General features: G+C 40.9%; 1 protein-coding gene across 2 annotated transcripts in view; it reads right to left on the reverse strand.

Moving 5' to 3' along the window:
- SLIT3 (slit guidance ligand 3) overlaps positions 1 to 24506 on the reverse strand; it is a 465384-nt gene that overhangs the window by 104026 nt on the left and 336852 nt on the right. For both annotated transcript variants that reach the window (XM_014253183.2, XM_088063492.1), the window contains 4 exons: positions 21704 to 21847; positions 19049 to 19212; positions 5605 to 5755; positions 4416 to 4490 (listed from right to left, as the gene is read on the reverse strand). In XM_014253183.2, the coding sequence (XP_014108658.1) occupies positions 4416 to 4490; positions 5605 to 5755; positions 19049 to 19212; positions 21704 to 21847 (534 nt within the window). The remainder of the gene's footprint in view (positions 1 to 4415; positions 4491 to 5604; positions 5756 to 19048; positions 19213 to 21703; positions 21848 to 24506) is intronic.

Consider the following 24506-nt stretch of genomic DNA (forward strand, 5'->3'; position numbering starts at 1 on the left):
ACAGCCTGTTCTGAGTGGGATTTCCCTGGAATATTTCTGTCTGCTGGAGATGTGTTTGGAATCTTTAAGCACATGTGAGAAGGAGAAGCCCAGTGCTGCTGCATTCCTTGGAGAGGGTTTTACAGCCTTTCCCAACAGTCTGTCTGGGTCTGATGGTGTGAGCTGTTTCCAGGAGCTGCACACCACTGAAAGTCTTAAATACTACAGCCAGACAGTGAATTGCACCCAGTGACACCCCTACACTCATCCAGCAGAGCAGACTGATGGCCTTGCTGTAAAAAACACAATGAGCCCAAATGCCACCAAGCACAACACGATTTCCAGAAAATAAAGTCTGTTTCTGTATAACAAGCGACAGATGACTGCAACCTCATTTGCCATGGCAAAATTCATGCTTAGGGGAAGGAACAACAGCTGTTTCCAAGGGCACAAACTACTTCTGCCTCCCCAAGAAACTTGATATCCTGGTCTTGAAACCGACTTCTAGTCTGCAAACTTTATCATGATTCAATTTTATTTCACATGTAAAATGTTCAAATCCTGGTCTGACACTCCATACAGCTCAATCTAGCAGAAATACTTACAGCCAAATTAAGCCTCCAAAGGCAATTACACGCTGGAGGTGGACTGGCAATGCCAGCTATTGGCAAGACAGCCTGACATTTCTAATAATAAAGACCATATTACATGTTCACTTTGTAACTTTGGCAAGACTTAACTGAATGAACTGTTAGATGACCCTTTCAGGTTTTGAGGCAAATATTTTTTATTACTCTTGTTCTCAAGAGAAGAGGTCAGTCCCCCTTCTCCCCAGCAGTGCATGAAGTACGACAGTTCACCTTTCTATTTTGAATGTGAGCTCACTGCTGAATTTTTTCCCTGCAGAAGCTGCTGGTACCTCAGTGGGAATGGCCACTGATTTCCTGTTGGCACAGGGGAGTGGGCAAGCTCTAGAGATGGCATCTGGGGGCTGCAGCCTCTGCCTGTGGGTCAGTATCCCATTTCAGCAAGCAAGGGGTGTCCTTGTGCTCCCTCTGAGTCAGATACCCGGGGGTTTTGGACACTGAATCATGGCCAGGAGACCCCTCCAGGCTCCCACTGCCATAGGAGTCCCCAGGCACTTGAAGGTTTTTTTCTCTAATTAACACCTTGAGGTATTGCCAGGGAGTGGTGGGGTTCCCAGCATTGCCTCATGCTGAATTTCCTAGTTGCTGCAAGAAGAGAATTGCTCCCTTCCACAAAAGTCAAAACTTCACCCCTGTGAATGGGGATGTCTCCCCTCTCCCTACCATGAGACCTTGATGTGCTGAGTGAGAAGATCTCCCGCTGGAAACATCACTCCCTGTGAAAGCCAGAAGCTTCCAGCTCCCCTGGCTGGAGGGCAGCAGGTTCTGGAGCTTTTGTATATCCTGGGGATGGGATACCCCCAGAAGTCCAAGTCCTGGAGCTGCTCCCGTTCTTAAAGAGCCCAGAAATGCAGCCCTGTATTTCTCCTGCACTTGAGGCAGATTCAAAGTGCTCTTTGCTAACCACTGAAAAATATCAGCAACACAGCCCTTGGAGCCTGAAGTCAGTGGGATGGGACTTCAGCCTTCAGAGACTTCAGCTTTCCCTTCACACCTGCAAGATCAGGTGAGGCAATGTGGTAAGAACACAGTGAAAGCAAAACAGAGATCACTGGAGAACCCAGTAAATTACTTCTGGACTGGATTAGACATGTCTAGAAGAGTCTACACCAATCTTTTTATTCTACTGTAAAAAGCATTAAACATAAAGATGATTAAAATTTAGGTTATGAAAATAGCATTATGTACATGGGATTTTGCAGCTAATTATTGAAGTTGATTATTTTTTTTAAAGCACATACAGATATGTTAACCTTTTAAAAACCAGCAGGGTAATCTTAGCAATTTAATTACTAAGTAAAATGTGGCATCACATTGCATTATGTATCTCTGACCTTTAAATTTCTGTATCAAGAATTCAATTTTGTTTTGCATTAAAATGTATTAAATCCTAGGCTGACACATGATACAGTAAGGTTCAGCTTAGGAGGACTATTTACAGACAAATTGCACCACAACAGCTAATTACATATTAGAGGTGGGGTTGGTGCTACCACCTTTTGTGAAGGTGGTCTGACACTTCCCTTTTTTTCCCATAATTTTGTCTCTCTCTGGAATTCTGCTGGAGCTTTACCAGCCACAGAAGAACCACGGTTCTCTGAAACAAAGTTTCTTTCCAAAGTTCCTTAGCATGGATCTATCACTAGTCCCAAAGTCCAGTAAAAGACAACTGGAGGACAAGCAGTCAAATATCCTTTAGATTGACATATTACAGATATTCAGGTTCATTTGGGGAAAAAAGCATATTTCAGAGGAAAAAGAAAGAAAAAAAATTATATGATTTAGGCTAATGCCCTGTCACTGCAAAGCTCAGAGCTGTTTTCTTCAGCCTAGCAAGCAATTCAATTTCCAGACAGATTCCTCCACCTGCTGTTTGCCTCTAACACTTAAACAGACAAGGAATATATGATGAGACAGAGTCAATACTGTCAATCAAATAATAGTTAGGTTTCCTGTCGCTTATACACACTTAAAAATGGGGATTTGACCAATGTTCTTCCTCTCTGATTTAACAGGAGCAGCAATCCCATCTCTGGCATCCCCCCGCATTCCCCATCTTGCATGGTGGAGAGGGACCTTTCATTAGCAGAAGTATTTGGCCTAGTAAAGGCCAAGTAAGAACTTGGAAGGAAAGGGGTGTTTGTTTGAAAAGAAGTCTAATCTGGCTTTTTAAGGATCAGACCACTGAATAAAATTGTGGTTGAAATGTTGGTCTGCTCACATGAAAAAACACCATTTTAACAAAGCCCCTTTCATTAAAATGGAGAAACTTCTTTAGAGCATCAGGCAAAACAGAAGAAATTAGTTCAGCTATAAAAACTTCCTAAAGAGCCTCTGCTTGGAGGCTGCTCCTAAAACCCAGCAAGAGACACTTTGTCTTTGAGAGAGTGCAGCTCTGCTTTGTAGAGTGCAGCTTCTTTTTGCCATGAGTTTGACCTGCTCCTGCACACCTCTGATCTCAGCAGCTACCAAGGACAGATAAAAGAATCTTTTGTTTCACAGGAAACCCTCTTAAAAATACTCTCACAATGGTTTCATGCTGGATTTATGCCCAAAATACAGCCCCTGTCGAGGCATCCTTCCCTCTGAGTGATTGATGGGGACAGGAAAGACAGCACTGTGCTTCCCTACAGTAAATTTTAAATAAAGACAAATTATTCCAATTTTCAAAACATAAATCCTGAAGGTTTGATGAGGACAGATGCTTTCCAGTTTGTGTATACACTTATATAGCATGCATTTTTCATTCCTGTTTACTATCTACTTACACAGGGAACAGAGCACTTAACAATGTCAACAACATTTTCTGACTGCACTGTAGCTACAAATTATTGATCATTCATAAAACATGAGCCAAATGTTTGTGATTAGTTCCCCAAGTCTGACGGCCTGTACTTACACAAACACAGCCTCACCCCAAGCCTGCAGTGCTGCATCTGAAACTCTTGCAGAAATAAAAAGAATCCCACTACAGTTGCCTCCAAAGCCCCTGAGATCTCACATGAATTCAAATGGCCAGGAAGCTCCAGATGGCAGAAACCACGTGAAATGAATGCAGAACAAATTGCCTGGTTTGACTGGGTTCCCTAAATTAGTTTGATCCAGCCAATGAAACCTTACTAAAAGCAAATCGTTAAATGAGACATTAGCAATGGCTCTATAGGGCCAAAACTTTAAATAACTTCAGAAGGATTCATTTTGAAGACTATCAACAGGTACCTGACATATTAATCTCTTTCCAAAACACTGCACTTATTAAATATATACAATGCACTATGCCAGGACTCTCAGCAGAATTCTACAGCAATATTTGAATGACTAATTGATATGTTTGCTAATTTATTCTCCTTTCTCAATAATGATCACCAGAAGCTGCCATTGTCCATATCTTGTAATATTATTTTCCTTTAACTATTTGAAACAACCACACCACAGCTGGAGCCACACAATACATTTGAGAGACAAAACCAAAATGCTAAATGTCATCATAATCTCTAACAATAAGCATACATCAGAATAAACTTTGGGACAGAATTCCTGTCAGTCTGTATGAGTGAAAGACTAAGAATTGTAGGCTTAAAAACCCACTGAAATGTCAGCCTAGGGATCTTCATCTGTCAGTGTGGTTTAACTGTGCCTGCTCATCCAACAGGGAAACCCTTCAGTGTTGTTAAACCACATTAAAAAAGTGATTTCTACTACTGCAGTACTAAACCATAAAAAAATCATCCCTTCCTCCTTCCTTCCAATCCAAGGCTGCATGTATTCTAACAAGCAACTCAGACTTACATTTTCCTGAGGTTGGGCAATTTCTTGAAGAGTCCAACAGCTTCCAAAACAGAAATATCGTTGTCATTCAGACGCCTGAGAGGAACAAAGAAAAAGCTATTTAATAATAATAATAATTCACAGATGTCTGTAGCTATATCCCTGTGACATTCAGAGCTGCCACACAGAGAACCATGACCTTTGTTAAGCAAGGCACTCTTTGCCATCTCTCAGACTCTCAGAGAAGTAAAAGAGTTTAGCTTTGAAGGAAACGGGACATCGAGCACTATCTACAGCAAAAGCTTAGGATGCCTTAAAGAGTGTAATGCCAAAGGACAGTGTCAGAGCCACTTCATCTTCCAATACATGGGATAAGGAATTATTAACCTAATCTACTACACAAAAACCTCCTTTGCATGACTGAACCTCTGTTGTGCATTCTGCTACACGGGACAGGCAATTGGAGATGTGCTCCATGTAACCAGAAGGGCTCTGATTTCAGGTCCTTTCCTATAAAAGTCTGCTGATCTTCAGAATGAATGTGAAGGCCACTGTCTTGGCAAGCTTGGGATATAAAATTCTTTCTAGAGTCTTTGCTGCGTTTCTGGATGTCTCTTTTATTTTTCCTTCAGATCAATAGTTTTTATGGGGTTTTAAATAGAATAAGTACAATAAATACAACATTAACTCAAAAAAACAAAATTCTGTTTGAAAGGGCTACTAATGCAAGAAAAGAACCAGAATCTTCAGTTGCTAGGCAATAAAAATGTTTTCGCATACTCAAATTTCTTGAAGTTACATTAGTTTAATAGGACCTGTTCTACCCAAGCAGCAGACAATGCTGAGATAGAATGAGCTCCCAATCACAGATTCATTCAAAAGGTCAAAACCATTTCTTAAATAAATATGATCAGCTGCCAAAGCAGAGGACTCCAGGACAAAGTAGAAAGTATAGACACAGCTTGGGCCTGGCCAGCACTGGAGAAGGACACATGGCTGGTGCAAGGGGCCATGGCTCCTTTCTCATCCCCACAGCTCCATAAATGCTGAGGAAATGAGAGTTGTGGTGCAACTCTGAAATAAAATCAGCTTTCCCATTTTCACACAGGGATAAAAGTAGGAGGTGCCTTTAATTATCTGAGTCCCTTTTCCAGCCTTTAAAATGAAAAAAACATGTCCAGCTGAACAGCCCTGGGAGAGGCACACTTACAGATCAGTGGTGTATTCAGGGAGGTGAGTGGGCAGTCGGGTGAGTTTTTGGTTCGAGCAGTCTACGATTGTCCCCTCGCAGCGACACTTCTCAGGACAGACAAGGTCCATGAAACACTTCCCAGTGAATTTACTTCTGTAATCCTCTGACCCTGCAATGAAAGGAAAATATTTTCCAGCAAACAGCTGTTGATAACTGCAGCAACCAGAGGTATCATGGAATCCATCCTCAGGATGCGTCCTGTCATCTCCCAGCTCCCGCACACAGTTTTAATACTTGCCAAGGACTTGTGCTCAGCAATTTTTAAAATTGCTCCCAAGACTTGTCCCTGGTTTTTCACTCTCCCCTTAGCAGACTAATTCCTTGTCTAACAAGCCTACCTGTTAAGGTATTTTCCAGCAAAGTCACTTTTTCCCCATTTGGAATCTAGTCCAGCAACAAGGAAAAGGCATCTCATGAAGGAATTCAAATGACAAAAGACTTAAAAGATATCATTTAAAAGTCCCAAATGTTCAGACCTCAGCTATTAGAGCTGTTTTTTAGAACAATCTTTTATTAGACAACCTTGTCAACTTTCCAACAATTAGATATCTTTATTAACTATGTTAAACAAACAGCAAAGGAAAGTAATAGCAGTTTAAATCATTTTCATTTTAATTAAGGAATGGGTAGAGTGTACTTAGTGAGAAGCACTCCCTGATGTACCATTACACCCTGATTGCCAGACCCCTTTGACTGGGTTTTTGACCCATTCTAATGAAATGCTTTTCCAATTAGGCTGAGTGAACTAATCTGTCCTTTTCAGGTTTGGTTTTTCTCATTTAATAGCAGCAGGTTGGAAACTCGATCTCAGTGCTTCAAGGAACCAGGAGGATTAATAAATGTGTATGTAAGCAAAGTGCTGCCAAACCCCCACCATGCAATTCCTGCCCACTCACTTCACATTTCATAATGGAAGCACCAGAACCATTGCAGGAACCCTGTGCAAGGCCCAGGGACTGTAATTACCAAGAAGCATCTTTCAAGTTTTCCAAATTTTTAAAAGTCAATTACAAGGCTTTCTCAAAGAGAGGAGCTGAACAAATGTTTTAAGAACCCAAAAACAGCAACAAAAACTTAAACCTGAGCTGAAATTTGTTTACAGAGACTTGATGACACTGATCACCTGTTTCCTCTTCCCAGACTGATAAATACACCACTGCCCATTTTATGACCACGTTTTATTTTCTGAAAGAAAAAAGATGTTTCCTAAATCCACTGTTATTTTAATTTATGTTATGCATTATCTCCTCAGGGTGATGCAGCGTAAACAAGCAATTCTACAAGGCAAACTAACACTTTGATCCCACAGACACACTGTGGTTTAGTTTTGTAATTCCAAGTTTGACTATGGGAACACTGACATACAGATTTGTACCTTACTACTTTAGTGGTGCTAAACACTTTGCTGGTTTTTGTACTTATTATAAATTATACATCTAAAGTGAAACTTCACTGACAGCACAGCACTTAAAGGCATTAGGACCACTGGGCATTTTAAAGCACTATAAAAATACAGGCTTAGATTCTCCCCACACCATTATTACTTAAACTCTTATCCTTTTAAAAAAATCTAACATTTGATTTCCAGTCCTAGACATTCCAAGTATAGCAGTCAGAATGTTTGGTTGGTTATGATTCCTTGGAAACAATACCCAAAGACAAACAGTTATCAGAATCAGAGTTTATTAAAACTGCTACAATTACAGTACACATTGAATAACCCACCAATAATCAGTGGTCAGAAAGTGTTTTGGAAATCCCCAACTTAACCCTTGAAGAAGCACTTCTAAGTTTCCTAGTAAAAGCTTTTGTATAAAAAAAAACCACAAACAATATATAGTTACATAGGGTAAACATTTATTAAGTAAAATTTTTAGTCTAGTGATGGATACAAGATTCACCTTCCTATGGGAAAAAAGGGATGCGAGAGTAGAATTCTTAATAAATGAGAAAAAGCAGTGTATAACACTGGAGGGTGAAAAATCAACTTTTGGTTTTCTCTCAAGCTTTCTGGCTGAACAAATAAAGAATTTTAGCACACTTTGACTTGTCACCCACTCTCCTGATGGTGAGGCACACAACCTTCCACACTGCAGCAGCAGAAGTAAGAAGGTGATGCTGGCTGGGCATCTGTGCACAGCTATCACCTCTGAAACAGGGAAAAGGCCTCTCAGCTCAGCAGGAGAGGAAGGAAGCAAACATCACCTTCATATTTTTGCTCCTTCTCTCTCTCTTTTTTTTTTTCTTGAGTTTAAACAAGAGCTACTCAGGTAATCACTGAGTCAAAAGTAATCAACAGCCTGTATGTGCTCAGCAAGTACTCAGTCATCTCCTAGGCTGAGAGACAGAGCAGGAATCACCTGCCAAAGACCAGATAAAATTTACTATTTGACCTGAGCCTTGAGATCACTTGGACAGGTGGCTGCTCTATTAAGATATTCCCATCTGGGATAGCAATGTGAAATTCAGCCATCTGCTTGCAGAACTGTTTTAAGTACACATAACCATTCCTCCTGACTGCCAGGCTCTGAGAGAACACAACAGGACTCAGGAAGCACAGCTCACTTCCACAGGCATGGAACACTCCTTGTACACTGTAAAATCATCTGTGGAAAGCCACAGAGAAGAGATGCAGGACAGAACATGACCTGGGAGTCTTTAGCAATTCCTCAAATTAGGAAGAATTAAAGTTTGCTGTAAAACAAGTAGCCAAGGCCTGTGTGTAACTGAGGGTAGCTGTGGTTGCTTGATTTGTTAGTTACCCTGATAACATTTTTATTTCACAACCAATGTGCCACCACTATCAGGTACTGTGATTTCTTATTATCATAAAACAAACACACCATGGCATTCTACAGCAGCACTGAGATAAAGAGACATCACATTTCCAAGTGCTCAAACATTCTATGTGCCTTTCTGATACCCACATGGAGAATTAGGCAACAGAGAGAAATACCTTTTTGTTCTACTGTTCTTTTAAAGCATTGTTTAGAAAGCCTGAATTCAGTTTTTAAAACTCTGCCCAAAGCACTTAAAAAGGAATTCTGGAGGATCTGTTCTGCTACAAATCAGGCTGTCTCAAAAGGGTTTGAAAAGTGACCTGATACATTCACTCTAGAAAATGATCCAGCTGCCTCAAATTTGGCACCAAAAATATGACCATTGAGATCAACTGGTCTAAAACTTGAATGAAAAACCCAGGAATCCCAGAAGTTCTTCATATAACCACGAGATCACAATTCTCATCGGGAATAAAAAAGAAGTGCATTTTTTGGTCATGATTTCACATTGCTAGTGTTAGTTTTTATCAATAACTACAGATAAACTCTAAGAATCCTGGATGTCCTTCTTTTGATAGCTCCACAATAGAGATGTGATAAATTTGCAAGACAAGGCAATATTTCACCATAAGAAAACTTCAGTATGAGATTCTCAAAGTCCTTTATGATTAAGTGTCATTATCTCTGTGTAGGGGAAGAGTTAGGCAGAAATATTTTAAAGATCTTATCTGAGCTGTCAAAGCTAAGATGGCCATTTGGATTTGCTGACTCAGCTTTGCCCTGTGGAATTATTAGTGGTGTTTCCACACAGGCCATGATAGCCAAGTCATTGTCAAGAGATAATAGACAATATTTTTCAGACTCTTCTACAGTTTTTTGCATTATATTTGTTCACAAAGCAATGCCAGCACATTAAGAGCTGGTCCAAAGTTACATTGAGTGGCAGGTGTCTTGTTGCAGAAATGGCATCCAAAGTGTATCTCAAATAGAAGGATTCACTGGACAGCTCAAACAGACAGATGCAGCTTACATTATGCACAAGGTAAGGAGACAAAAGTGATTTTTCATCTCTGTAGGTACAGCCAGAGTCACCCCTGAATATTATCAACCAACAGAATGCCCAACTCCTTCACCATGAGAGCAATTAAACAGATTAATTACTTAGAAATGGTTATTCTGCATGCAAGCCCTGTGGAAAGTCTGTGCAAACATCAGTGTGGCTCCCTGGCAGTGCCTGGGAGCCGGGTTAGCAACACTTCACCTGTTCCACCGTCCCCGTGCGGAAAGGGAAAGGGAATCTCTCACCTTTCGATGCTTCTGCCCCAGCAGAAGTATCCAGGCATGCCATGCTGCAGGGAGTATGCAGCCTTCCATGGTGCTTGACAGAACCATGTTCCATTTGTATTGTTCTACCACATGGTTAGATCAAGCACAAAGGAAAACCCCATGGACAGCCAGAGTCAGAGTTAGGCAGCGCCAAAGAGAGAGGAGCGTTGAGAGGAAGCAGCATGGAGAAGCACAAGCTGAAGGTTCACGGAGAGCTGCTCTCCACTCCACCCATGCAAAAAGGTGCTGGATACAAGAGGTCATCCTTTATGCTACTGCAGGAACACCCTGGAGCACAATTGGGGTTAGTGAACACAAACAGAGCCCGGGCGAGTTCAGAGACAGAGCTGACACAATAGAAATCACTACCAGAGGAGCGCTCACTGCTCCTCCCAGAGAGCACGTGCAGCTCCCACCACACAGTGAATGCCCAATCTACGCTGCTTTTTATTACTTACTCTCTCCTGGTGTTTCCCTTCAGTAAAAATGCCATTTAGGTTTGCTCCATTTATTTAAACACAACCTTAGAAGTACCGCAGCCCATATTAATAACAGCAGATTCTGAGCTGATGGCCAAGCTGTGGCCTTAAATGCTCCCCGAGTGCCCCTTGAGCCTGACTTCAGCTCCCAGAGCCCCTTCATGCTGGTGGCACTTACACTGACAATCTGTAACTGCCACTGCTTTGCTTTTCCTTTTTATTTGGTTTCCTCTGCACTTTTCAGCAGAGTAGCACACACATGCTACTACAGACAGAGGAAGCATTTTGTTGCTGTGTTTCTGAGCATATTTGTTAGGTTTTGTACATCGCTCTATTTCCGACATCCTGAATTATTTCAAACAGCTTTGTTCTTGCAACTCATTCCTGCAACTTTGACATCTAAAGCAGGGCATTCAGTTCAGGCTTGACTGCTCCCACTGGAATAAAGCTCTCACTGACTCCACTGTCTGCAGAGCTGTGCCAGTGGACAATGATTTTGAAAGTCACATCTCAAATGCTCTTGCAGGATTCCCAGATGAGAGAGGAAGTGGCTGTCCTCTGCAACTGCTCACAGTGTTTTGCTGGACTTCAGTGAAGGTCAGTGCTTGCGCTTTTAAATACAAATCACTTGCCTTAGTAAGGGGTTTGCAGTGCCCAAAGAACAAAGTCAGCACCAAGCAGATTATTCATTACCTACATGGAGAACAGTACAAGTGCTTGAGCAGAGATGACAGATAATACAGCAGGGGTCTGTGCTTCACCATTTTGCCATGACCCAGCATTGTTATGCAGAAAAGGCAACACTTGAGTTACTTGGGAACTTCAGGAGATAAGTACACTGTTAACTTAGCCACCCCAAACTGTGGGCTTGGTTCAGCAATGAAAGAAAGGCAGTTTGATTTTGTCTGTCTTTACAATGTAAGAAATAAACCAAAGCACTTTTTCAGGGGAACCTAACACAAATCTTCCATCTCCACAAGCTGCCAAACTAGTCACAGTCTGAATTGATAAAAACTTTAGATTATTCATTTTCTTTTGTGACTCATGCAATGTGGCACAAAACCACATTAATTTTCTCGCTTGATTAATTCAAAGTATACATAACCCTGGAATACACACCTCATTTACTTAGAAATTATATCTACAACTAGCATTCCTGATAATAATTTTGTATGGCTCCACTGAAGAAGGATGTAGAATCCTATATCCTTATTCTTACACTGCTTTAATTTTGTTTGGGCTCTTCAAACAAATTAATCCACGGTACTGTGCTAAACAATGACAAGTAACAGTTCATATCTTCCAAAAACTTTTATATTATATACTGGTTTACAGTATTAAGTGGGATATCTGTAATAAACTCAGTAATTTCAGTGTCAATGAACTCTTTCAGTCCTTCTAGAAACAAATGCAGTGTGAGCTCTGCAAACACCCTCCTGAGAAACACCATGAGAATATTTTGAACAAGTCTCTATTCCTTTGCTGCACTAATTAAACATCACACAATAACTGCCTAAACTAATCATCAACTGCAATGAACAAGAGGTACCAGCACACAAAGAAATCGGTCAGAATCCTAATTTATGTCCCTAGAATACAGGAGAGCAGAAATACCAGGAAAGCACACTATTTTATAAATTACATTAAAAAAAAAAATCCATAAGTCTTTGGATGTACATAAGATCATCCTGCACAAATGTTTGCAAAAAAAGAAGTTGAAAAATGAAATACATCTCCAGCTGTTTGCCAGCTTCCATGAAAATTCCCTTTAGATACTTTACACGCAAACAGCATTGTATGGTTTGCTCTTGGTGTTCATTCACTTCTTGTAATCCACGTTCAGCTAATGGGTGCCTGAACCTGCAGTTTGTAAAGGATTTGTACACAGGACCCTATTTTTAACTGTCCCATCAGGGTGCAACACCTCAGGGAACTGCTGCAGTCTCAGAATAGTCAGATGAAAAATTTATTGTCCAACTGCAGCACAGACATCCTTGCACAGATTCATGCCAGCACCTCCCCAGTTCTTTTCTGTATCCCATTCAAGTGAGCACCACACACACACAGAAAGTGTCACCTCAGCACCTCTGGTGCTGCTCAGCTTAACCTCAACACGTGGAATGGCAACGTGAGAGGAGAGAGCAAACTCCGTGCCACCATAATGTTTGGGGTTAAAAGAGCAATCAATCACTCAGCTTTCTGACATAGTTAAATAAGAGGACAATTCAGATCTCAAGGGAGGAATCCACACAGCCCTGCACTCTGCCTACATGGGGAATCCAGGATAATTGTGATATTTGGATGCCTAAGTGATATAGATGCATCTGTGACTCAACATTCATCCTCCTCCCTATTCCCAGTGCCTCTTTACTATAATTGCAAATAAGGATGTTGGTGGATAACAAAGCTGTTTAGATATTTTGATTTTTTGAAGACTACTTCAACTCAAAAATAAAATGAGGCAGAGCCAGCCTAAAATAAAATTCCTAACTGAAACACATCAATTTACTTTCTTATTAAGAGCCATACTCTCTGCCAAACAGACCCACCTGTTATATGTTAAGCTTATGCTTCCTTGAGTGAAATTTTCCATTCTTTCCCCCCACTGCAGAGCCAGAACCCTTCACCACTGTGTTTTTCACAGGCTAGTGAAGGCTCAGAGTAACTAACACAAATTTTAACAAGAAAATCTCAACTGCTATCAGGGATGTGCAGAAAAGGGAGGGCTATAATGAGAATCCAGTACAGTCTAATTTAACAACAGCAACACTTGCACAGTACAAGGGAACCCAGCTCCATCACTATTGGTCACAGCAGTTGTATTGTGTTCTCTAATGATGTCAGCTTCAGGAAGAATTCATGCAAACCAAAGCCCAAATATACTCCATTTCAGTGTACCATGAAAAATTCATATTCATAATTACAAATTCAGTGTAGAATTTAATCTGCAGGTGATTTAATGGTGTTAAACAACCTTCCATTCAGATAAGAATAGTTCTTATGCACCACAGACATATCCCCAGTTTTGGTATATTCAGAGGGTTTCTTAAGATAGTTCTGCCGAGTCTTTGTGTCTTTCAGGGGGAAAAAAAGGGGTACAACACACAGAATTCAACTGAATAAAACAAGAACATACAAAAAACCCCAAATCAAACCAAACCACAGACAGATACCTGAATTCAGTTTCTCAAATCACGAGCAGTGCTTCCTATCCCTTTCCCTCACAGCAGGGCAAGGCCATGGTGAGAAAAGTGCTGGAGCTTGGTCTCAGATGAGATTTCCCACTAACATGAACAGGTCTAGAGCACCCAGGGGCTGTCAGGGCTTGGGGCTTGCTCAGGAGCTGCTGAAGCAGGATCATCACATCCCCAAAAACGTGTCCCTGTAGCACTGCAACAGGGCAGGCAGGAGCACTGGATACCTGTGCTTTCCATCAAACAGAAAATGCTATGGGCAGGAGCATGAGTCCGTGGGCTGTAAATGACTATTTGCTTATTAAAAATGAAAGAAATTTGCAAAGCTGTCATCAGAGTGATTGGAAAGTTCTGGGCACAACTGGAGAGTGTTTCAATCAGATAAATTATGTAAGATCTGGGTTAAATTCACCTACCTTTCATGACTTTTAAACACTGGTTTAACACATTGCAACACATTGCAGCTTTCATTTTGAGAGCTCAAAAATCTTAAACAGTGTTTACACATCACTAGAGCAGAGAAGGGGATAACCCAAGGAGCCCAAGGGACACAAAATGTGTGAACTGCCACAGGGAGGGGACAAAAAGTCCTGAGGTGCAGCCTGTGCTCCCCTGACTCCATGCATGGCAGTTCTGTGCTCCTAAAGGTGCAACAATGCAGAGAAGAGAGAAGGAAATTTCAGGTGATTGCAAGAAACAGCAACTCTGTTCCAAAGCAGACAGGTACCCCAAGAAAGGTGAGTGTGTATGAAGACTGAGACTGGAAAAGACACATAAAGAATTAGGACAAAAGCTGCAATTAGTGAGAGGAGCTTTTATCAAATCCCTTAAAAATTACGAGCTAACAAAAATCAGCTACATTACCATCTAATAATTGGGGATAACATGAGAGAAATGACACTAACACTAAATATGCCATTTTTGGACCCAAATGTACCACAAAGGCTGACTTTGCTTTGGGTTGGGTTAACAAGAAGTAGTGTCCAAAAGGAGAGAATAATGCTGGCAGATGGTTTATTTTCCTCCTCCTGTTTTCCCTTGTCCTTTTGATTGTATAGAACTGTCTGGAACTGAAGTAACTAATTAAAGGCAGTTAGACACAATGTATGCAGGAGGAAGCAATAAGACAGGTTCGCTTCAGAGTATTTCAAATAGCAATCTTCTTTATAAAAGTCTTATTTCTAAGAATTAGAAGATAAAGAGCTTTTGTGATGTGATGTTTGTAGGAACACATTGCTTTGATCATTATCAGAGATAGTTTGTGTCAGTACAGCAGGTGGAACTTTCATCGCTTTTGAAATGCACAATATACTGAAAAATGCAAACATATCACAGGGAGAAATAGATATACAGCTGAATGCAAGGGCAATTCTTTCCAAAAGCGATTTCATACACAGTGTCACACAGCAATCAAGGAACCTGCCAAGTCCTGAAGTGACAATAAGCTACCACAGAGACAACACAATCTGCTCATAGATTCATTTCCCTTACTCCTAAAGCCCAGTGCTGCCTTAGAAAACAAAACTGCTTGGTAGTGAACTTAATCAAATGCTTCTGGGCAGGATATTTGTGTTGATCTTTTTTCCCCTTATTCATATTAAGAATGGGAGCCTCCAGTGACCTAAGGCTGCCAAGCACCATTGGATCCTTAGGTGGTCAGAGCGGGCAGATGTAGCCAAAAAGAAAATGATCATCAGAATTTCACCGTTGCCACTGAAAATGACAGTATTTCCCTTTTCTAAACAGAAGAGAGAGGGAATTAGTCACAACCTCTACTTCTGATTTCTCTTTCAAGAAAACATCTCAGATTTTTTAGTCTCAGATTGTATAGCTGTGAGAGACAGTTGGGCAAGGGGGATATTTGTTATTATTGTGGTGCACTGCATCAAATGGAAAGCAAAAAAATCACAGGAAATAGCATCTATTGCAATCTGAAGTTTAAACATATTTGATGGTATATTCAAAAGCTCTGCCTGTCTCACAGCCCTGGGCAAAAATATGTCCTGTTCCCTGCTGTTCCTTCATTTCATGCTATAATGCTTCCAATTTTCCTTTTTAAAAGAATTATGTACATTATCTACCTGTTGCACAGAAGCTCCTTCCTATGGCCTCTCATAACCTTTGCAGCTGTTGCTCCATTGTTATCAGTAAAAGCTCAAGTCATTAGGTTCTGGGAGGAAATAGCATCTGGGAAAAGTGTCTCAATTGAAAAAACTGATCAATTGAAAAAAAAGAAGGTAAGTACTTCTGGCTAGAGGCTATCTAACAGGATGGTGGGGACCTGTGATGAAAACTGAAGGAAACTGTGCAGAATGAAGTTTTGTAGATCTGTCTTCACAGTTTCATTTAATTATCAAATACAGTTCTATTTAGCCCACCTGCTTCTGTGTCCTCTTGACATTACCTTCTTGATGCTCCTCTGCCACTTCAGACTGATGTTTGAAACTTCAAACATCTCATCTTTTCTCCCCTGTTCCTGCTAACCACTCCTCTCTCCTATCCTTAGAGGAAAAGCACTTCCCTTTCTTCCCTTAATTTACTGAACAGTCCATTTTTTTTCTCATAATAGGTCCCTTCTGACAGTCCCCTTTATGATCACAGGATCATGGAATGGTTTGGGATGGAAGGGACCTTAAAGGTCATCCAGTCCCACACCCCCAGCCATGGGCAGGGACACCTTCCACTGTCCCAGGCTGCTCCAAGCCCTGTCCAACCTGGCCTTGGACACTTCCAGGGATGGAGCATCCACAGCTTCTGTGGCACCCTGTGCCAAGGCCTCCCCACCCTCACAGGGAAGAATTTCTCCCCAATTTCTAATCTAAACCAATCATCTTGCAGTTTAAAGCCATTCCCTCTTGTCCAATCACTACGTTCCCTTGTCAAAAGCAATGTGGAAGACACAAAGGTCACTTCAGGACAACCTCAGCTTTTTATGACTTTACAACTGTTCGTCCCCTGATGTTAAAGTATTAAGCTCACCTGGGCTTAACTGCTCCTGGGTGTGATCCTGCCCTAGTGCCTCTGCTCCCACAGAGCTCACACTTTCTGTACATCCTCGTCTCTTCCCAGAAGTCAAACTCTTTGGACTGTGTGAGGATAAAATCCCTCACATTTCTTCCTTAACCAACTCCTCATTCCCTGCATTTGCCCCTCAAAAAACAACTTTCTGACCACTGACATGTACTAAATGTATTACACAAACTGCATGAAAATACCAGGATCCTGAAAAAAAGAATCCTTTGAGAAAGAGATGCACATATACAAAAGAGTTTAAAATTAAAATTGTTTTCTCATACACTGAGCAGAAGATGTAAAAACTAGAGAGGGAGAATCCCAGAGACACTGAGGACACCGTTACTGAGCCTTACCATCCCAGTGGGATTGTGTCATCCCTGGATGACAAAGCACTGCCCAATGCTCTAAATGAAGATTCATACCTCATGGACACTTCTGCACAGAGACGTGCTGTGCTAGATCCTGGGATGAAACATATTCCTCAAAATGAAAACATGGAAAATTCCTGTGAAATGCCGGGCCTGAAGGAGTCATGATTCAAAGGGACAAGTTGAGCAGAACAGGTGCCAAGGATGTCTGTTCCCTGGACTGATTTACAAGCTAAGATTTTCTCAACCATTAGATGTTCCCTGTCTCATGTGAGCAGACAGCAAGTCGAGTTGAATGTATCCCATCACCATCTGGAAACTCTACAGGCAAGGATCTCTCCTCTATTGAGCTTTTGAACAGCATTAGTTTTCATCCAGCTGAAATCTTTGTTCTGAAGCTGTTCAATCCCTGCTCTCCTCCTTCATAAGTCAGGTTTATGCCTTTTCCATGTGGTTTTGATATAGATGTAGAGCTGGAGACCCGAGGAAAAACAGCCTAATGCCTCCAGGAAAGGACCCCCAAGCTAAGAGCTCACACAAAATATTGTTCTCAGCACCAGCAGATACTGAGTTCTGCGCTGTAGCTCTTCCTAGCTATGACCTCTCCTAAATGGTGTCAGATGGTGTTTGCCTTCTCCAGCTGCCTGTACCTTTGTTCAAAGCATGCACACACATAACATTAATTCCTCTAGCCCATTAATAAAAGCAGAAGAAAGTAACAATGGCAAATTTGGTACAGGTTTATGCAGATCTGTTTCTGCAGGCTGCTTTCCTTTCTAAACTCTGTTTATGCATTTTCATTTCCAGTTTCTTTAAATATGAATATTACTGGCTAATTACATTGTCACTGTGATGGACACAATCCAAAAACCTAGATAAAATACGTCATAATTTGAGGCCTGATTATAAATTTTGTGGCTTGAGTCACAAGGGATTGAAGACCTTAACAAACCTGCCCAAGAAAAGCTGACTGCAAATGAAGTTATCTTTATTTTCTTTCCCCCATAAAGAGAAGGTTTAGCTCGGCATGTTGCTCACAGAGATGCACAAAGCACAACGGCTTGTTTTGGGCTGCTGCCACTCAGCTTCATGCTGCATCCCCATCTAGAGCCATTCATCTTTTACCACCAGGAACACAATTAATCACGTTTCTTTTCAGAGGAAAAAGAAAAATCATAGTAATTTTCATAGAAAACACCGCAAGGTACTCCATCAATAACAGTCATTTTTCTCCTCAGTACACACTAATAGATCTGCTTACTGGAACCTGCTTGTCTTGACAGTACACAAAAATGCAGTAATCCAAAATAGATATAACCAATATAACCAATAGGAAAAAACACATGAAGCAGTCATCTGCTTAGCTGTGCTGTGTAAGGCAAGGAATAAATATCCTTTTACTGATAGCTGAACCATAAATAAAGAACAGATAGGATTAAGAAAAAGCTGTTTATTTTACTTTGGAGGTTAATTTCAGGTGGAAACATTTTTCTGTCTCATTCACAACACAAAACCTTTGCCTAAATCATTATGCACCTTTTGATTCAAAGCTTGCTGAAAACAAAAATCTTACCAACTCTGATGGCAATTTTACTGAGTTAGTGTGTTACTTATGGATGGAAGAAAAATTAATGTATGAAAGCACATGAATTGGTACCATAACCTCACCCCCAGCTTCACTCCCATCCCAGACCAGAAATGCCCATTGCCAGTTGTACGAAAACCTCTCCTACTGTTCTCAGCCTTTTAGGTGTGGTAAACTTGAACTTTTTGTTTAGCACACTTTTTGTGTGCTAAACTTGAACTCAGCTCTCATTAGGTCAGTAAGAGCTCTGCTTAAATACAAATGACAGTCCTGTCAAAATAGAACATTTCCCACATGGATTCACATATACTATCGTTGTTTTCTTTAAATATTTAGTAATTTAGTAATTTTTTATGATTAAACATCACAAGATAATAAACATTATCTTTTATTTCTTTGTTTTTAAGAGAAGATAGCTATAGGCTGCCTTTTTTTTTTTTTTTCTTTTCTCTCTCTCTTTTTTTTTTTTATTTTTTTTAATCCATAAGGTAATTGGCTTTCTGTCGAACTAACCGAATTTCCCCAAATTTAATTTTCAAAGATGCTCCCTAATATCCATTACGGCAAACACTGTCCCACAGATTGGATTAGCGGGCTCTCTGGACCTGCTTATCCCTGAACGGAGGGCGCAGCAGAGGCTGGATAAATGAATTACCTGAGCAGCGGAACTTCTTGCTCTTGATCTGGCTGATGCGCTTGTTGGCAAGGCGACGGGGATTGCTGCAGCGTGCGCCGCTCGTCTCGATCGGATTATCCTGCAGGTAATCAGCCAGCCACTTCAGATGGCAGTCGCACACAAATGGGTTCTGAGCTAAATGTCTGCGAGAAGGATGGGATGTTTAATCAGGAGTGACCTGTGACACCGTGCTCCATCATTGTTTTTTTCACCAGCTCCCGAATATGAAGAGTGGAGTAATTGAATCGGCTCCCAAAAAAAAACCAAAGCCACCCCGGGCCTGGCGGGAGCCACAAGGAGCTGCACGTGAACGGGAGAATTCTCTGAGCGCTCACATTTCGCAGCTCATTAAGCCTGCAGCAAGTCCTCGAACGGAGGAAACAAAAATTAAGATAGCAGAGCCCCCTTTAAAGGACACAGACCTGCTGCTGTCTCCCAAGTGCCACCGTTTCTCCTGAGAGCTTGTGCTGCCTTTTGAGAGAAATGCACCTTACACCTGAAGATCATTTTGTATCCTGGTTTAAAAGAAATTTTATCAGCAAGCTCAAAATGTGATTTACTAAAGCACCTTGGATATTTGGACAAAGGCAGAAGTAGTCCAGAATCTTTTCACAAGAGTGAAATTAGTATTTGCAGACGCTCATCATGTGTAATAGTACTTCCTTTTTATGTATTTTTTCTTGAAGTAAAAGGTTTTAATTCAAAGACTGAAATGTTTAGGCAAGGTAAAACTTCACTCTGTCCTTCACCAGAATTTGCTCAACTAGTTTCCTATGAAATTGGAAATAGGTATTATAACATTGATTTAAACTGGGTGTTTATAGACTTTGGTAACAGAAATCTGCTGGAGCATCTCAGAGAGAAACAGCGTTTCTCTGCTGCTGTTTTGATTTATTCTGCTCGACAAAGCTGAGCACTGTGTCAGGAGAGTTGGCCAGGTCTTTCCCAGAGCCAGGCTCTAATCTCAGCTCAGCTAACTTGCATCAGTGCCTCTGACCTCCAAGGGAGCAGGACTCAGCTCTCCAATAACTGCAAAGACAGGTTAAGAAAAGACAGATGTTTCAATTTGGTTTGGACAGAGTTATAAAGTTATAGCCTCACAAGAACTCTCTCTGTTACTGTTTTCCACTTGCAGAAACTTCTTTTCTGTTTGCAGTTATATTTATGAACTGTCACAGAGCAAAATAAGTGTAAAATACAACAGGGCAATGGCTGTCCTGGATTGGGAAGGGAGAGCACACAGAGCAGAAAGGGCCTGAAAAAACTCAAGATTCCTGTTGCAGTAGAGCCATTCCTGCTATGAAAGATCCAAAGAACAAAGAATCACATAGAGAGAAAATTTGGTTCTGGTTTTGTAACTAGAAAAAATACAGAAGATGGCAATCACTTTGGGTATTAAAAATGGGAGAACAAATCAAAACTTCATGATAAAGTCTCTTGGTGGGAAGTGACAAGTCCATTCTAAGCAAGGGCTATCAGAAACACTAGCAAAACCCCCTGAAACCAACAGGAAATGTTCATATCTTAGGGCTATAAACATGAAAAAAGTCTGTTGTTTAACCTGACAAACCTTACATACCTCTGTAAAAGAACCCTCTCTGTGGCCCCAGTGTCTGTGTGTACATACACAGCAAGCTCAGCAGCAGAAAGCATTGGGGGGGCAGAACTGGGGGTTGTTGTACATCATTATTCCAATGCCTTAATGGTTTGCAGCAATACATACTGGCCAAATATCTGTTGGAAATTCAGGTTGTGTTTGCAGCTGCCTGAGGACGTGGCAGAAACTCTGCTGCAAGAAATCATTCCTGTCAGTTCATTTGTATATGATTTAAAATATTTATAGAACTAATTCAGCCAATGCATTCCCAGTATTAAAATATATAGATGTGCATTTGCATACAAAAATTGCAGTACTATAGCATGTGTGTGGATTGATACTGCAGTATGTATATATATATATATATATATATATATATATATATGCATACATATACACACACCCATAGATATTTTAACACTGGAATATCAGGCTGCCAACTCCAGCTCTGAAGGAGTACTATTTACCTTATTATCTTATTACTCACAGCTTCAGGATGAGACCTTCTACAAAATATTGAATCATTTCTATACTTTTGCTTCTGATGCCTATTCTAATGCCTTCAAATTCCAAAATGTTCAGTGGATTTTTTTAATGGATCAAATAATCCAACATATCGTTCCCCTTAAGTGGAATTTCAGCTGAAATGTGGTTACAGAAGTCACCAACTGCACAGCAGGACTCAGACCCAGGCAGGAGAGATGCCAACTCATTGGCTCATTAAAAACTGTTAGGCAATGATCCTAATAAAATCTGCTGTTCATATCTTATCCAAAGACAAATGCACACATTATCTCCCCAGCAAACAGCCTGAGCTTCATACAGTTCTGACATTTCTGTCACTAAGGGCAGGCTGTGTCGATCCTGCCCTTGCTGAACTGATGCAACACTTCTTGCTCCTTTTCTCTCAGTGAGGAAAGGAGGGGCTGCTACATGCATGTCTCTTCCAAAATTGTCTTAATGTCAGATGCAAAGACAGGCAACATCTTTGGTGGGGAAAGAGAGAGCTGTCATTTATGATATGGCTGCATACTCACAGAGTCTGGATCGATCGCAGAGGTGCAAAGAGCCCCTTGCTGATGGTCTGCAGTTTGTTGTCATAAAGAGATAACAGTTTGAGATTATGCAGACCTTGGAACGTGTTTACCCTCAGGCAGTTGATCTTGTTGGCATTGAGAAGCCTGGAAAAGAGAAAAGGTTTAGAATTCATTAATCTTGTAATAATCAAATAAAGATAGACTAGACTTTGGGGTTAAATCTAAAACAAAATTATTAACCTAGTTACCAAGGCTAAACCACATGTAAAGGCTTCATTTGCCTGTTACATTTAAAAGGTGAAAAACCCACAGTGGACAGGAGGAGTGCTCTCACAGCTGGGGAATATACAGACATATAACAGTGCTAGCCATTTTAAAATACTTCAAACCTGTGTGTGTGTGTGTGTGTGTGTGTGTGTGTGTGTGTGTGTTTGTTATATGCCTAGCCCTCTCCCAATTTATTCAAAATTCTACACGAATATTTAAGGAAGCCTTCAGCTTAATATACACAGAAATAAAAATTACTCCCCACCTTGCTATTCCATGCACACACAGCCCACAATGAGATGAACCCTTATTTTTGAATTTTCTCTACCAGCAGCTGTCTTAAATCTAACTGAAATTCTGGGAGTTTGAAATCTTTTGATAAGGAGTGTAGGGTTAATTTGATAATGGCAGATTAAAAAGATGTTTCTACTGGGAGACAAAAAGAGGGAAGTGTAAGGTCTGGGCTAAAACTTATTGAAAGGAAACTCAGTTCACAGCCAAGGACAGCCAAGCAGGAGCCCAGGCTGCTGCAGGAGCTGTGTCCTCAGTCCCTGTCCTTGGAGCTTTTCAAAGTGACACCGAATAAAACCATGAGCAACCTGCTCTGACCTGGCAAGGTGACTCTGCTTTAAGCAAGGGTTCTCCAGACTACTGTCAAGTGATCACTCAAGGTCCCTTCCAGCCTCTATTGCCCCACAATTCTATGAATTCCAGCCACACCAGAGTCCTGTGCAGCTGTGCAAAAGCAGCACAAAGGCACTTTAAAAACTATTTTTAGAAAAAAACATATATTTTACAACTACACATATATTTTCTACACAGCAACCAGCTGGTGGAACTAATCAGTTCAGCAAGAAAATCTTGGACAGTACTTGTGCAAGTTTTCTTAGATCATCCATCCAGAGTTCTTCCCCGTGTAATAAGTATATACAAACCCAACAACAGGCTGCATCTCCTGCTGAGACAATCAAACACAAGAACACTTAATTTGTCACTGTCATCTGCATCAGTGCTATCTTGTACTTAGAAGGGAAATAGGCAGGAAATTACCTATTCTTCTTAGCAAAGCCGAAATCCAAATTTCTTGACTACTACCAGCCTGAGAAAAATGGTGAATTGCAAACAGTGTATGTTGATAACTCAGTTCTCTTGAGCACAGAATTCTTCCCTTGTCTATGAATTTAAAGGACTAAATATTGCATCAGTGTGGCTCTCTGTGAGGCAGAACACTAATACAAAAACAGGAGACAAATATGTTTATAGGCAAAAAGGAAAATATATCTTCTATTCCTCAGCAAGCAAATGCATCTTTTTAAAGAAACCTCTAACAGCACAGGGAGTTCCATTCTCAACAAACTGCACAGGCACCACTAAAGACAAGAGGGCAGCCACTCAGGAAGAAATACAAGCTTGCTAGCTGCATGTGATGCTTTTCTTTTCTCCAAAAAGTAATTCAGAAGATGTTTCCTCTGCCTTCACATTCCTGAAACCTTCGGAACATCACAGGCTCGTTACAGTTCTCTGCTCCCACTGTTGTTTTGGCAGAGCCTTGCTGTGTTTGTGATACACAGGAGGTGAAGGCAGACCTGGGCAGCACGGAGAACTCCAGGAGAACAGGAATGCTTTGGAATGAGAGGGCTCCAAAGGAGAACTCCCCTTCCCAGCCTATAGGAAAGTCAGTATCAATTTACCTAAATTTCCTCCATTACATGTTGTGGAAAATGAAGTTTGACATTAGTTAACACAAAATCCCATAGAAGGCAATGATGGATAAATGAGGTTACATTTTTGCATGAACTAATAGCTAAAACAATTTTATGAAATCATAAGCAGCACTAGTATGACCCCTCTGGAATCTGTATTTCCATAACACCTAATCCACACTCCTGTTGGCTCCCCCATAAGTAAAAAAAGTCATTTTCCCAGTGGGCTACAGGAACAGCTCCTCCTCCTTCACTCCAACAGCAAATGCCATCTCTTCTGCTTGCTTCTTGCAGCCATTTGTGTGTCCAAACCAAAGCAATCCTCCTCCTCTTGGATCTCACACATCATGCATTTCTCTTTCCAGCTTGTAGAGTATCTTATCCACAAAGAATGGCTTAACAAGGTAGAAGGAGGCAGAACCAGGTACTGAATTTTGAACAATATCCCTAGACATGCTCTTAGGCATTAGAAATCCTTTGGTTTCTAGCACCTTTTGCACTGCTCCCACCCCAATTTTAGGAAATGCACATCAGCTTGGTTTGGCTGTTTCTGTCCCATGACAGAGGCTTGGCACCTGAGCTACCCAGGAATAAAACTCGAAACAAATATGTACTTCAATTTATTTTGCTAGGTGTTAATCTTTTCCCAGTATTATAGCAACGGCTTATGTTGCAAGCAGTACTTGTAACAAGGCATGAAGCAAAAATGAAAACAATCTCAGCAATAAGAGAATTTAGAACTAAACTACAATTGTATTTCCACAAGTGGGTAACCAGTGTGTCTTCTTGGGATGCTTCAGAAGTGCACAGCAGAGCTGCTCTGGGCAGATGCT

Source organism: Pseudopodoces humilis, chromosome 17 (genome assembly GCF_049639895.1).
Source record: "Pseudopodoces humilis isolate 2021_Gansu_Grassland_sample_001 chromosome 17, ASM4963989v1, whole genome shotgun sequence".
NCBI lineage: Eukaryota > Metazoa > Chordata > Aves > Passeriformes > Paridae > Pseudopodoces > Pseudopodoces humilis.